This window comes from Petromyzon marinus, chromosome 23 (assembly GCF_048934315.1).
Source record: "Petromyzon marinus isolate PM22_M1 ecotype Great Lakes invasive population chromosome 23, UKy_Petmar_22M1.pri1.0, whole genome shotgun sequence".
NCBI lineage: Eukaryota > Metazoa > Chordata > Hyperoartia > Petromyzontiformes > Petromyzontidae > Petromyzon > Petromyzon marinus.
In genome coordinates, this window is record NC_133689.1 from 6,630,825 (window position 1) to 6,645,781 (window position 14,957).

Here is a 14,957-nt window from a genome sequence, read left to right on the forward strand (position 1 = left end):
ACGATACATGCATCATGTATATATCACTATAAATCATTATAAATTAATGACACTACAAATTCCAAATGCAGCAGTGTCAAGCAATAAAAATAAAACATTGATTCGAATCATAAATCATGACAAACAATCAAGGAAACTGAGAATTGTTACATGCCAGTTCCATGATCATTAGACTCAAAAAATGATCGAATGTGAGTAAGGTTTCAAGGTCTGGTGCCAGGCAACATTTCACTGAGCTACCTAACTATTACCAATAGCAGTATTTGAGGAAAGGGACGAACTGAACGCCGGCCATGGTTATGGGAAAAGTCTGTTAATTGTCACGTAACGATGCATTGATTCGTTGGTTAACATTAATGCTTAGACTCCCTATGCACCCATTAAAATATCCACGTGAGACTCATGAAGTGCTGGAGAAGAGGCCGCGCCAGCTGGTCGAGCCTCAGATTCAGGAGGTACAATGCGGGTTCCGTCAGGGCCGTGGAACAATCGACCGGCTCTCTTACCTCTCCCAGATATTTGAGGGGTCATGGGAGTACGCTTCTCCAGTCTACCTCTTGCTTTGTCGACTTGATCGTGTTCCCCGGAATGTCTTGTGGGAGGTGCTGCGGGAGTACTATGTACCGGTGCCGTACTATTCCATGGTATATTCTAATAAATAAAATACGTGACTTTACCGAAAGAACCAAGAATATGAATCCCTGCAGTCACGGAAGCCTTAAATCGAAATTTCTTCCATGGTAGTGAAGCGGGAGTTTATTTCTTGAACAAAGCTCTCGGTTTACAGGTCGATCTACGTTCCACAACCCCTACCTATTTGTCATGACCTTTGGGTAATGACCAAAAGGATGAGATTGCCGGTACAATGGGCCGAAATGAGGTTTCTCCACAGGGTTGCCGGGCTCACTCTCCGTGATCGGGTGAGGAGCTCGGTAATCAGGGATGGCCTCTGAGTCGTGCCAATGCTTCTCCGGATCAAGAGGAGCCAGTTGAGGTGGTTTGGGCACCTGGGAAGGATGCCCCCCCCCCCCCCCCCCAGTAGACTCCCCATGGAATTCTGCCGGGCACGTCCCACTGAGCGAAGACCCCGGGGCCGGCCCAGGACACGCTGGTGGGACTATGTCGCTCAGCTGGCCTGGGAACGCCTGGGAATTCCTCAGGAAGATCTAGAGTCCGTTGCCAGGGAAAGGGAGGTCTGGACCACTCTACTCAATATGCTGCCATATTGAGTAGAGTGGTTTCTCAAGCAAATTGAGAAACGAACAAAAGAATAGAGTATTCATGATTTTTTGTTAATTATATGCGAATGTTTACATTTAGGTGACACAATAATTTAATAATCTCATGACGCTCAATCTTGTCAATTCAATTAATCACTGGGTGGTGAACTTTAAGGGCCTCTATTTATGAATACATTACTCTGGGGTTTTAAATGTAACTTATATGGTGAACATCTCAAAGCAGTGTAGCAGCTGCACATATCAATGCTGCTAAATGCATAATGGGTTACGCATATAAATTAATCACACATTTACTATTGTTGATGTTGCACTAAGCACTTATTGAAAGCAGCCATTCAAGGCCATCTTTATTATGCAGCATATTTCTACAGGAGCCATTCTGCCATTGTGTGATGTGGCCTTGTGAAATTTGGTCTTGAATGGGCAATTTACATAGGTTTTCACTTGGGGCCTGAAATTTTCTGTGGTGGACTGAATTTTCTCCCTGCTGCCCATGCGTTTTTTTTTTGTAGATGTTTGCTGTTCTTGACTTTGTCATGAAACTCATTGAAACTCATGAATGTAATCAAGTAAATTTAAACCCAGGACGATGGTTTGCGCACACCTGTCAACCAGCACTGTGTAGGCGGACTTGATACTGTAGATGATGACTTGTATGCTGACAAACTCCTTTGCCCGTGGCCATAAAGGTGCAAAACCTTAGCTTGCCAGGAGAGGGCAGTGCAGCCAAATTGTAGACTCCACCTGTTCCATCTGTACGGGGACAGAGTGTTGCCCCCCCCCACCCCCCCGTACATGTGGGTTTTCTCCAGGTTCTCCAGTGTCCTGCCAGATGTAAAGCACGCCTTAATTGGCTGATTACACCCAAGTAAATAGAAGACCGCAGTACTTTGGGGGGCGAATTTGACAAGCATCAAGGACAACCCATGCGGTTGTCCTTGACGCTTGTCTGTGGCTCCTCATGACTGTGAGTCGTTCTCTCCAAGAGTAAGCAAATACTGTGAGCGTTCTAAGTTGAGTGTTGTTATTATTGACCAGTGGCGCTCAAGAGTGTGTGCTTGCAAGAAGTGTCCGGGTTGATTCTGGAAACTAATGCCATGTCTCAGCAGTGTAGTGTCATCAAAGAGACACTCGGTTCTCATCCGAGTTTCAGGTAATTGTCTGCTAAGCTAAGTTCTCAAGTTTAGCGAGTGGATGGTTTTGGCGCAAGCCAACAGTGAACGACAAAAAATAACCAATATTGTAATCTAGCTTTTCATGCTATTTCGCATTTTTACACTGTGAGAATGAAAATATTTGGTTTGATTAACATGAGACAAGAGGGGCATATAGTATTAAAGGATTGCATCCATTATCGGTTAAGATAGCCAATTTGAAGTGACTTTAAAGCTTATTCTTAATGTAATTTTTGGGGGCATATTTTCTAATCTAGATTTGTGTGCTGCTATCTGTGAGAAGTCAGAATAAGAATGTCCTTGTCTTATGGCATGATGCCGATGTTATACTAGGAATATAATTAGGTGAAAATGAGTGAAAAGAGAAGAAATAATGGCTTTGTGTGTGCGTTGATTTTCCTCGCCTCCCTTGTTATTGGAGGTAGCACTCGGGACCAACTGAATGTGTAGGACACTCACCTTTAGGGATATGAGTTGGCATGGGTGGCAGTATGGCTCAATTGTGTGGGTTTTCTCAGAATAGTAAAAAAAAAATATCCTGAGTAAAATCACATTAAAAAAATAAATTGACCAAACAGCCCAAGCACAACTCTGCTAAAAACATACTCTTGTGATTCCTCCCTGAGTAAACTCCAAAGTCAATTCAAAAGTGTCTCTCTACTCACCGAGCTTTGGGTGCTGCTAATTTATATTGGCAGTCTTTTGTGGAAATCTCTCATTTCCGTGGTGTCAACCAGACTCTCTACAGAATGGCTATTGTTGACTTATAATAATTTTATAAACTCAGGATGGGCTAATTCGACCTCCAACCATGTGTTAGAGCTCTGAACCATTTTATTGTGAGCTGTATATTGTCATCACACTCCCACGAGCCAGATCAAACATTGTTGGATTATAAATGTGCTTGGATTGTAAAGGCGCAGCTTGGCGTTGGCCTGTTGCCATGTGCCGATTGATGGTCCCTCTGCTCTTCTCCCCCCCAAATAGGAGATCAAAGAGCCAGACCTCAAGGGGGTCCCCATTAACCACCTATGGGCTCATCCCAATGGGCGCAGGCTGCTTGTACATGCCCGAGACAGCGCCCTGCGCCTCATCGACGTCCGAGTGTGAGTGAATGTGCCCCTTGTTATCCGCGGCATCAGGCGAATGTTATGCCTCATTGGGCTTTAAGCGTAGTTTGCATGCGGTAAAACACCAGTGTGCCAATAAAATACATACACATGCAAGCGGAGAACATTCCAAACTTCACGCGTGTAGATGTACATCGGTAACATACTTACTCTGATGCATTCTTCCGATATCAGGAAGCCACTAAAGATATGCACTTTTAAATCTAAATTGAAAACTCATTTTCCAAGAACTGCTTTTTGTGTTTAGTTTGTTGTCCTTCCCCCGCACCTCCAATTGGTTGGCTACGTACGGTGTGAAAGAAGTTCAATACACACATGCTGATTTTGTGCGTTTGCCCACTGACAAAGAAATGATCAGTCTATAATTTTAAGGGTAGGTTTATTTGAACAGTGAGAGACAGAATAACAACAACAAAATCCAGAAAAACGCATGTCAAAAATGTTATAAATTGATTTGCATTTTAAGGAGGGAAATACGTATTTGACCCCTCTGCAACACATGACTTAGTACTTGGTGGCAAAACCCTTGTTGGCAATCACAGAGGTCAGACGTTTCTTGTAGTTGGCTACCAGGTTTGCACACATCTCAGGAGGGATTTTGTCCCACTCCTCTTCGCAGATCTTCCCCAAGTCATTAAGGCTTCGAGGCTGACGTTTGGCAACTCGAACCTTCAGCTCCCTCCACAGATTTTCTATGGGATTAAGGTCTGGAGACTGGCTAGGCCACTCCAGGACCTTAATGTGCTTCTTCTTGAGCCACTCCTTTGTTGCCTTGGCCATGTGTTTTGGGTCATTGTCATGCTGGAATACCCATCCACGACCCATTTTCAATACCCTGGCTGAGGGAAGGAGGTTCTCACCCAAGATTTGACGGTACATGGCCCTGTCCATCGTCCCTTTGATGCGGTGAAGTTGTCCTGTCCCCTTAGCAGAAAAACACCCCCAAAGCATGTTTCCACCTCCATGTTTGACGGTGGGGATGGTATTCTTGGGGTCATAGGCAGCATTCCTCCTCCTCCAAACACGGAGAGTTGAGTTGATGCCAAAGAGCTCCATTTTGGTCTCATCTGACCACAACACTTTCACCCAGTTGTCCTCTGAATCATTCAGATGTTCATTGGCAAACTTCAGACGGGCATGTATATGTGCTTTCTTGAGTAGGGGGACCTTGCGGGCGCTGCAGGATTTCAGTCTTTCACGGCGTAGTGTGTTACCAATTGTTTTCTTGGTGACTATGGTCCCAGCTGCCTTAAGATCATTGACAAGATCCTCCCGTTTAGTTCTGGGCTGATTCCTCACCGTTCTCATGATCATTGCAACTCCACGAGGTGAGATCTTGCATGGAGCCCCAGGCTGAGGGAGATTGACAGTTCTTTTGTGTTTCTTCCATTTGCGAATAATCGCACCAACTGTTGTCACCTTCTCACCAAGCTGCTTGGCAATGGTCTTGTAACCCATTCCATCCTTGTGTAGGTCTACAATCTTGTCCCTGACATCCTTGGAGAGCTCTTTGGTCTTGGCCATGGTGGAGAGTTTGGAATCTGATTGATTGATTGCTTCTGTGGACAGGTGTCTTTTTTACAGGTAACAAGCTGAGATTAGGAGCACTCCCTTTAAGAGTGTGCTCCTTATCTCAGCTCGTTGCCTGTATAAAAGACACCTGGGAGCCATAAATCTTTCTGATTGAGAGGGGATCAAATACTTATTTCCCTCATTAAAAATGCAAATACATTTATAACATTTTTGACATGCGTTTTTCTGGATTTTGTTGTTGCTATTCTGTCTCTCACTGTTCAAATAAACCTACCATTAAAATGATAGACTGATCATTTCTTTGTCAGTGGGCAAAAGTACAAAATCAGCAAGGGATCAAATACTTTTTTCCCTCACTGTACATCCTATGGTTACCTTGCTTTCTTTGCTGGTGGGCATCTTACATGCACAATCTTGTCCTCGTCCACAACCCCAACCTCCCAAGTCGCTGGATCGCGGGCATGAGTCACCCGGAAAGCTGCGCTAACCGTTAGACTCTGGGCAGCTTTCGACGCAGCTGTCCTGAGTCGTGGCACCGGCTGTGTCTGTGCAGGCAGGTGACCAGGAAGTTCACGGGGGCCTCGAATCAGCGCGAGCGCGTGCACAGCTGCGTCAGCCCCTGCGGAACCTTCCTGCTGTCTGGCAGCGAGGATGGCGTGGCTTACGTTTGGAACGTCGACACGGGTATGGCTTCTGGTCTTGGCCTTCTACGTGCCCCGGTGTGTCCTTTAATCCTGGGATCAAAGCAGGCACGTGCGTGTTGGCCAACGTGTCCACGATAAGATCTGTGATCGGTGTGCTTTGGTTTGTAATATCGACATTGTCATACTAATCTGAAATTCCGATTACCACCTTGACTCAAATACTCTTTGAACATCCTGACTAATTGTACGGAAATGTTATTTTTAAAAAACGCAACCCAAAAAACAAAATAGCTGTTATTTGGTAGATACACGCCTGTGTTATGTATCGCAGGCTTCCAAGATGCTTTCGAGGCTTTGTTAATTGGAAAGAAAGATTTAGAAAGAGGATATTTTGGAGTTTTTTTTTAATAATTGCTATCGGTACATCAGTGTCATTCAAGCAGCACTGAAAATGTATTTAAAGTCTTTTTTGTCATTTACAAAGTTTCAACCTCTTGATGGACAGCGTGCAACACAAATCCTGAGTGTGTATCTACGAAATAATAATTGTTTTTGTCGGTTACATATATCATTTAAGTCTTTGCTCAGGTGTTTGTACACAGCGGATTTTAGGAGTGCATCGCAAATTAAACATCGGTATGTTGCTGTAAAAGCTGCGCGGATTTTTACTTGATTGTGCTGTAGTCAAATGTGGGTTGTCTTTCTGCAGCAAATCCCATTCATAGTCATAGGCTAGGAGCACTCAACAGCGGTTTATGTTTCAGGCAGGTGTGTGCGGCAATAGTTTACATCTCTCTTGGCTGACCTCCTCAAGAGGCAGTTGACACCGGCTGACTGACCGCCAATTGTCAGCCGATACTCGGGCCACATTCCTGTCACTTCTCCAAGTCCGTCCTGAATGAGGCTTCTCGAGAGCTCACTCGAAGCGCACCTGCTTAGCCCCGTCTCCTTGCAGGGTCCCCCCCCCCCCCCCCCCTCACATCTGGCAGCCTGCCGCCCTCTTCCTCCCCACGCCCTACCACGCCGGCAGTCTGTGAGCGTAACGTGTGTGCTTGAGCTCCCAGGTCGTCCCTTGATGTCTCGGTCTTCAAAGCGTGGGGGTCCCTCCGTCCTCACGTCTTTTAAAAGTCACCTGCATGGTGTTACGGCTGAGCCCATAGAGTGCACCGTGCTTGGCAGTTAGCGCTGTTAAGCGTTGCCCCCTTTGTACATTTGTGAGCGCTGTTCACACCTTTCTGCTGTCACCTCATGCGTTAGGACCTTTTTTCGAATGGGTTCAACTTCTTTAAATGCCATGTGCATGTATGAGTGTGTGTGGAGAGCGCTGGCGTAGCGGTTAGTGCTCTGTGCTATGAAGCCGCCTTGCAGAGTTCGATTCCCACTCACGGTCAACACCCGTGATGATATCTTAATTGGTTCTGGGGAGATACAAAGGCTGGGTGTGGTGCTTTACTGACCTTCATAGGTGCTCGCTAACAGCACTTGCACCAACAGTCTTTTAAGGATCCTTGTCTCTGTCTTTTATGTGCGAGTGGTGTTGCAGTGGCCACTGAACTGCGCTGTGATCCCAGCTCAATTGGAATTAATTCCTGCCATTGCACCACTCGTGGCAAGTGATATCTAAATAATACCTGGCCTACTGTATGTTAATTCAGCCTTGAATGAGTGTTTGGTCCAGTGTACAAAAGATGGGAGCTGCAAGACAATGGTGGATAGCTGTGCTGCTGGTCACACCATCCACTTGTGCACTCTGCCAATCTTAGTAGGTGCATGTTAACAGCACATGTGTATTTGTGTTTACATACACAAAAAATGCACACACTAACATCGTAATACCCCCTGGTATAATTCATGGCCACAGTATAAAACAGCATTTTTATCATTTTAGAAGGAAGGAAGCGATGAGCCGTAATGCGCTGGGATGTGCATTGGATTGAATTTATACGTATTTTTTCCGGCAGCAAATGTGATGCGTTGAGGTGCATATAATGAGCACCAAGCTTAATGACCTAGGCTCAGAGCTGCTGGTTCCTGGACAGCTGTATTTGCACTGCCAAGGTAATGGCACTGCACCAGAGTTAATAAAAAAAAATCAGTTTTAGTAAAGCGGTGGAAATTCTCTCACCCATTGGCACACGCGCTGTTTGGCCAGCGTGCACGGACACAAAAAGCACAGGAGCGTTGAGCTCATCATCACCACTCGGGTGTGTTTGTGTGGACCCGACGGGGCAAACACAGTTCATCTCTATACCTGGGTGGCCCTTTGGTGTGAGTGGCTCTTTCTCAGGATTGCCACTCTATGCCCACTTATTGCTTACCGGTTCACAGGTACGTTAGCATGTGGCCTTCCCCCTTAGGTTAACGTTGCCAACGGGGGGAGGGGGAGTTAGAAACAAATAAGACAGCCAATCACCTGAGCCCATCTCCTTCGCCCCGATGTCCCGCAGTGGAGGTGTGTGAACTTGAGCTCGCGATGTCACGCCCTTGATGTCCCGGTGACTCTTAGATTATTTGCCTGGTATGCATTTCCACGCGATAAGCCACTTCGTTGAGCCATCATTTGTGGCCACGTCGCTTCTGAAAAATAACTAATAACTCAGTGGGTTTTTTTACCTGGTAAAAAAAATATCTAGTTTATTTTTTTTTATTTAGAGTGATTTGCTTACCTTTCCTACCTTGCACTCCTATCACTGTTTTTGTATATTTGGAACTTTCTGATCTGCCCCTACTCGACATCTCTGAAAAAGAGCTGCATAGCTCATCGGATTTCTCCAGGATAATTACAGGTTCTGATTCTGACTTCAATCCCCGAGCCCATGTGGATTTGGATCATCCTTAAGATTTAGGAGCATCCTTAGGTCTTTAATGATTTGGTTAAGGACAGTCGTGTTTTGCACGATGTTTTCCCTCTATGGACCCCATAGTCTAAAATAATGTTCATGAACATATTCACTATTATGCAGTTTTTTGTTGCATGTGACTTCTTGGTAGAAAAAGCATTTATTTCATTCCACAGCCACTCTTGAATGTGTATGCATATATGTGTGTGTTTGTGCAGATGCCCATTATTTGCTTGTATCAAATGAAAATGTGGCCCTGGTACACAGAATGGCACTGCTTGAATGCTATTATTGAGGCATTTCAATGAAGACCCCAAATTTTGGGTCACATGGGTGAAGTACACCAAGACATGTGCATTCTTGGCTTCTCGAATTCAGCATAGCATCACCTTGCCAGTACAATAACTATAATATTTTTAAAATGAGTCTTATTTTGTTGTTGTGGTGTTTTTCATTACGTTTTTTTATAACCTTGACCTGTAACTTTACTTTATTCTCAGACAGAGAAGGTTGTTCTCAACAGTTTGTGTCGTTTTAATGTTGTTTTTCAATAGATGGATTTCAGTTTTTGCTGCATTTTATTTGTATGACCGTATATACCATACTTTTGGAGAGAGAGAGAGACATAATATGCCCTTTTTGGACATTGCACACTACGCAATAGGAAGCCTATTGCAGCTGAGAACAACTCAGCAGAAGCACATCATGGTCTCGGTCCTGCTGCCTGTCATTTATTTAATTGACTAATCTATACATGTAATACTTAAATGACTAATTAGTAACAAAACAAGTATTATGTCCCTATGCCCAGATGAGCATGAGGTGGTGCTCATATTCTTTCGTGGTTCAGAGCAAGCAGTGAAAATTACACATTCTTGTACTATAGTACAATCGCTGTTAATTTTATAACTAACTTTACCAGGCAAGGCCCACTGAGAAGTGACCTGGCCACAAATAATCATAGCTCAACGAAGTGGTTTATCGTGTGGAAATTTATAGCAGCCAAATACTTTAAACGCACATTTTTAAATGTGGAAGGAAAAATCGGAGGATCCGGAGAAAAATCTACGCGGCCATGGCGGGAGAGACATGCAAGCTCCAAATATACAGACGCCAGGGTCGGGATTGAACCCACGGCCATCCTGTATACCAGGCGAGGGACTTAACATCTCGCGACTGTGGCACTCTACTCACTCAGTGGAGCAGCCTTGATAAGTGGGAGTTCCAAAAGGGATGATGAGGATGGTAATTGTAGACTAAGTTGATGATAGCTATAAACCAAGATCATGTAACACTGGCATAACAAATAACATGCTTTGGATATTATTTTACTATTATTTGTTCCATAACGCATGGCAATCCATCCATATGCTGGTTCATTGGTGATTAAGTGCAACTGTCGTTTGAATTATTGACATACGGAGAGTATTAGATTTGAATACAATTGATCAATTGTTTTAGTCAATGATCGTTCGCATACATTGCATGCTGAGTAACAGAAATGATCACAGGTTTTCACGTGCGAAAACATCGATAGCAAGCTGACGCTTTTATACTGGTTACAATCTCAATGAGCCATATATATTTTGGGCCTTTGCAATTCTCAAATCTGTAAACATGCTTTTCAGAAAGCTCACAGTGTTAACGGTCCTGAAGCTGTTTAAGAGTATCCGTGTTATTTTTTTCCAAGGAAATATCTTCTCTCCTACTCATTGCATGTGTAATGAGCGACTTTTGCGACACGTCGTGTAGAGGGTACTCTTTTCTTTATTCACATTCGGGTACACCACAAGCCAACCTTATCCTCTTCCTTCTCCGAGTACACACGTAGATATTAGCATCCCTACAGGCTACACGTGGTCGATCCCACAGCGTGGTTCCGTCTGCCCACTCCCGGCCTTGCCGCTGGTTGACGGCGTGCCGGCGAGGGTGGTGGGGACTTCGCGGGAGATCTGCCACGTGGCCGAACGACGGAGAGAGATGACGGCGAGCAGCGACCCAAGGCTCCCCACACCGACCACGCCCTCTCATGGAACTTTCTAGCCGGTTCCGGGAGTTTCTCGGCCAGCCCTGCCCTTCACCTGTGGCCCAGATACAGTGAGGGAAAAAAGTATTTGATCCCCTGCTGATTTTGTACGTATGCCCACTGACAAAGAAATGATCAGTCTATAATTTGAATGGTAGGTTTATTTGAACAGTGAGAGACAGAATAACAACACAAAATCCAGAAAAACGCATGTCAAAAATGTTATAAATTGATTTGCATTTTAATGATGGAAATAAGTATTTGACCCCTCTGCAAAACGTGACTTAATACTTGGTGGCAAAACCCTTGTTGGCAATCACAGAGGTCAGACGTTTCTTGTAGTTGGCCACCGGGTTTGCACACATCTAAGGAGGGATTTAGTCCCACTCCTCTTTGCAGATCTTCTCCAAGTCATTAAGGTTTCCAGGTTGACGTTTGGCAACTCGAACCTTCAGCTCCCTCCACAGATTTTCTATGGGATTAAGGTCTGGAGGCTGGCTAGGCCACTCCAGGACCTTAATGTGCTTCTTCTTGAGCCACTCCTTTGTTGCCTTGGCCGTGTGTTTTGGGTCATTGTCATGCTGGACTACCCTTCCACGACCCATTTTCAATGCCCTGGCTGAGGGAAGGAGGTTCTCACCCAATATTTGACGGTACATGGCCCCGTCCATCCTCCCTTTGATGCGGTGAAGTTGTCCTGTCCCCTTAGCAGAAAAACACCCCCAAAGCATAATGTTTCCACCTCCATGTTTGACGGTGGGGATGGTGTTTTTGGGGTCATTGGCAGCATTCCTCCTCCTCCAAACACGGCGAGTTGAGTTGATGCCAAAGAGCTCCATTTTGGTCTCATCTGACCACAACACTTTCACCCAGTTGTCCTCTGGATCATTCAGATGTTAATTGGCAAACTTCGGACGGGCATGTATATGTGCTTTCTTGAGCAGGGGGACCTTGCGGGCGCTGCAGGATTTCAGTCCTTCACGGCGTAGTGTGTTACCAATTGTTTTCTTGGTGACTATGGTCCCAGCTGCCTTGAGATCATTGACAAGATCCTCCCGTGTTGTTCTGGGCTGATTCCTCACCATTATCATGATCATTGCAACTCCACGAGGTGAGATCTTGCATGAAGCCCCAGGCCGAGGGAGATTGACAGTTCTTTTGTGTTTCTTCCATTAGCGAATTATCGCACCAACTGTTGTCACCTTCTCACCAAGCTGCTTGGTAATGGTCTTGTAGCCCATTCCAGCCTTGTGTAGATCTACAATCTTGTCCCTGACATCTTTGGAGAGCTCTTTGGTCTTAGAGCTGAGATTAGGAGCACTCCCTTTAAGAGTGTGCTCCTAATCTCAGCTTGTTACCTGTATAAAAGACACCTGGGAGCCAGAACTCCTTCTGATTGAGAGGGGGTCAAATACTTATTTCCCTCATTAAAATGCAAATCAATTTATCACATTTTTTACATGCGTTTTTCAGGATTTTGTTGTTATTCTGTCTCTCACTGTTCAAATAAACCTACCATTAAAAGTATAGACTGATAATTTCTTTGTCAGTGGGCAAACGTACAAAATCAGCAGGGGATCAAATACTTTTTTCCCTCACTGTACCTCTCCCTTTGGGATAGGATGATGTTTATAATGGTGCCTGTACCGGTGCTTCCCTTTTTCATCCAGTAGATGTCACTATCTCATTACACATGCGCTAGACTCCAGCGTGATATGACAGGACATGCGGCTTCAGTACGTGTTTGCAAGATGCAGCAGGAGCTTACTAAATATTTGGGTTTTATCAGCCAACATTATGATTCATGATTGGTCTTTGGGTTAGGCCACATAGTGATAGAGATCTATCAAAATGCATCTCATTAAGACCCTCCAACACCCGGCACAGCCACACAACTTAAATTGTCACGTATACGAGCCGGCGTTTAACCCATCAATTGCTATTGTTTCAGCTCACCGCTAAGTTGAAGAACAATTGATTGCGAGAATTGCACGTCTTACCGTAGCGATACTAATTTGACCAGATTGTTACCTGGCCTAACCCAAAAATCATTGAAGAATCACAGGATTTACATTTCATGCATTTCATGATAATTGTAAACAATCTGCAAATGTTACATTTAGGCTCATTGAGCGAAAATGAGCTGTACGAATAATATGGAATAAGTGAGATGGTAAGAGGTGCACAAAAAAGCAATAATGACCTGGAGTTGTGACAATCAAATATCTGTGCGTGGGAGGGGTTGAATCGTGGCATGCTTAATAATGACTCACGGGCAGTATTTTCCAGTTGCAAACAGATGACGTCCGTGACTCGACTTGTGCGAACTTTTGCGCCACGATAACCTTGAAACCGTTCGGTTCGTTCGTCTGGCGGAGTTTCCATTCAACGTCGCTTGCTCGCTCCGCAGCCGGGGAACCAGCAGCGGTGAGGTGAACTCGCTTGACCCGCGCCTTGGTGTGCACCGCTTTGGCTGCAGGGGACCAGGTGGCCATGTACTCGGAGCTGGGCTACCAGGCTCCCGTGCGGGACGTGCACTTCCACCCGCACGAGCACATGGTGGCGTTCTGCTGCCACGGGGACGCGCAGCCCGTTCTTGTCTTCGCCTACGACCACAAGGGTGGGCCCCGCCGCGTTGACGCTGACGTTCGTCAGAACAGTTGCTCGCGTGCCAGCTAACCCTCCAGCTATCTATGAGCCAGACGGGGTGTGGTGGCATACACCTGTGGTCCAAAGCTGTTTTTGTTGTAGGCACGGGCTGATGGATCCTGCAGATTTGAGAAACTTTCACACCTGCTGGGCTGCGTGACGGCAGCCAGGAGATGGTACAGCAAGTGGGTTGTGAACCCGTCTGTGCACACTGTTGAGCATTATCCCATCCTTTGCATCGGATTCATCCATATGGCCTGGTTTCCTCCCAAATATCTTAATGAAGCCCTTCTGGAAAAGAGTTTTGAGATTTATTGAGGCTTTTCTGGATGAATCATGATTTTCAGCCCTTTGGCAGTCAACTGCTTGTTCAATGCCACCCCATGCCATGTCAGTCATGAGGTTGATTTACCATCGTCTGCTACACTGGTCCCGTGATACAAGGGGAGATATGTGGTCTGCAGTGTGACCTATCTCACTCCACTGCTAGCAATTTTACTTGTGTGCAGAAGGTATGCCAGTAGACTGATACGGATGCTTCGCTAATATGCAGTATTTAATTCTGCTGCCTCTCTTTCCAGTACCTGTAAATAGTCCGCATGTAAATAAACGTCGCTGAGAAATTTTGATCTGGAAAACCCAGAGTGCAACGGTCGTCTCGGCAATTGAACAAACTCCTTTATCATGAGACATGATCTATCCACTGTTGCTGGATCAAGGCCTCTCCACACCATACACATTTTTTATTATTAAAATGTATTTAAAGTCTGCCTCCCTATTCAAATGAACATGGACACCCATTCCTCTTATTTGCAAGCCTAGAGGCAGTGCCAAGAATTCCACATTCCCATGACAAGAGGCCAGTCTGTCCTTAGCAACATCACTGTTCACTTATCACGAAGTGCTTCTCATACGAGGAGGGGGGATGATGGGTTGAGACATAGCCGAGGAGGACTTGAACTCAGGGCTACTTGGCTTCCGCATGCTCTTGAATAGAGGTTATCGACTACGGACCGACCAGTCGCGTGTCGCTCTACGTGTTCACCGCGGTAGTGTAGCGGTTAGCGCGCTGCACTACGAACCCGTCGACCCGAGTTCTATTCCCAATCACGGGCAACACCAGTGACAATGATCTGAATTGGTCCTGGGCCTCACCTCAGCTTCAAATGAGTACCTGGTGCAATGTGTAAATATCGGCACTAGGGAGATAAAGGTGGCCAGGTGTGGTGCTGACCAACCACCCCCTCGTGTGCCGTGCCCGGCCTGCATAGGTGCTCGCTAACAGCACTTGCCACCAACAGTCTGTTCAGGCTATACGGGGGATCTTTGTGTTTTTTTGCATCGCCCAGTGGCACAGATGGAGGCCCGCAGCTACCGCGACGTGCAGGAGCCCTCGTCGGCCGCACCGGGCCACATGGCGGGGAACTCGCGCGGCCCGCGGTGGCTCGGGTCCACGGGGCCAGCGGGCCCCGCTTCGTGGACGGCCGTGGAGACGCTGGGCCACGGAACCGGCGACGCGGCGGCCGCTTCCACGTCGCTCTTCCCTTCGCGGATGCAGAGCGTTCGCCGAAAACTCGACTCGGTGCTCACGGTGAGCGTGGGGCTGCTGTGGACGCCACAAGCGAGCCAAGAGAGAACAAACAAATACAATATTTGGCAATGCGTTGGAAAGGCGCAATGTTGGCAGTGAATCGCGTTAGCCAACCACACTTGAGCCTT

At 46.0% G+C, this 14,957-nt stretch overlaps 1 protein-coding gene across 2 annotated transcripts in view; it reads left to right on the top strand.

The window, feature by feature from the left end:
- The window catches only part of AHI1 (Abelson helper integration site 1), a 72,735-nt gene that overhangs the window by 24,171 nt on the left and 33,607 nt on the right, over positions 1–14,957 (top strand). For both annotated transcript variants that reach the window (XM_032959575.2, XM_032959576.2), the window contains exons 17-20: positions 3,404–3,522; positions 5,633–5,763; positions 13,069–13,209; positions 14,588–14,829. In XM_032959575.2, the coding sequence (XP_032815466.2) occupies positions 3,404–3,522; positions 5,633–5,763; positions 13,069–13,209; positions 14,588–14,829 (633 nt within the window). The remainder of the gene's footprint in view (positions 1–3,403; positions 3,523–5,632; positions 5,764–13,068; positions 13,210–14,587; positions 14,830–14,957) is intronic.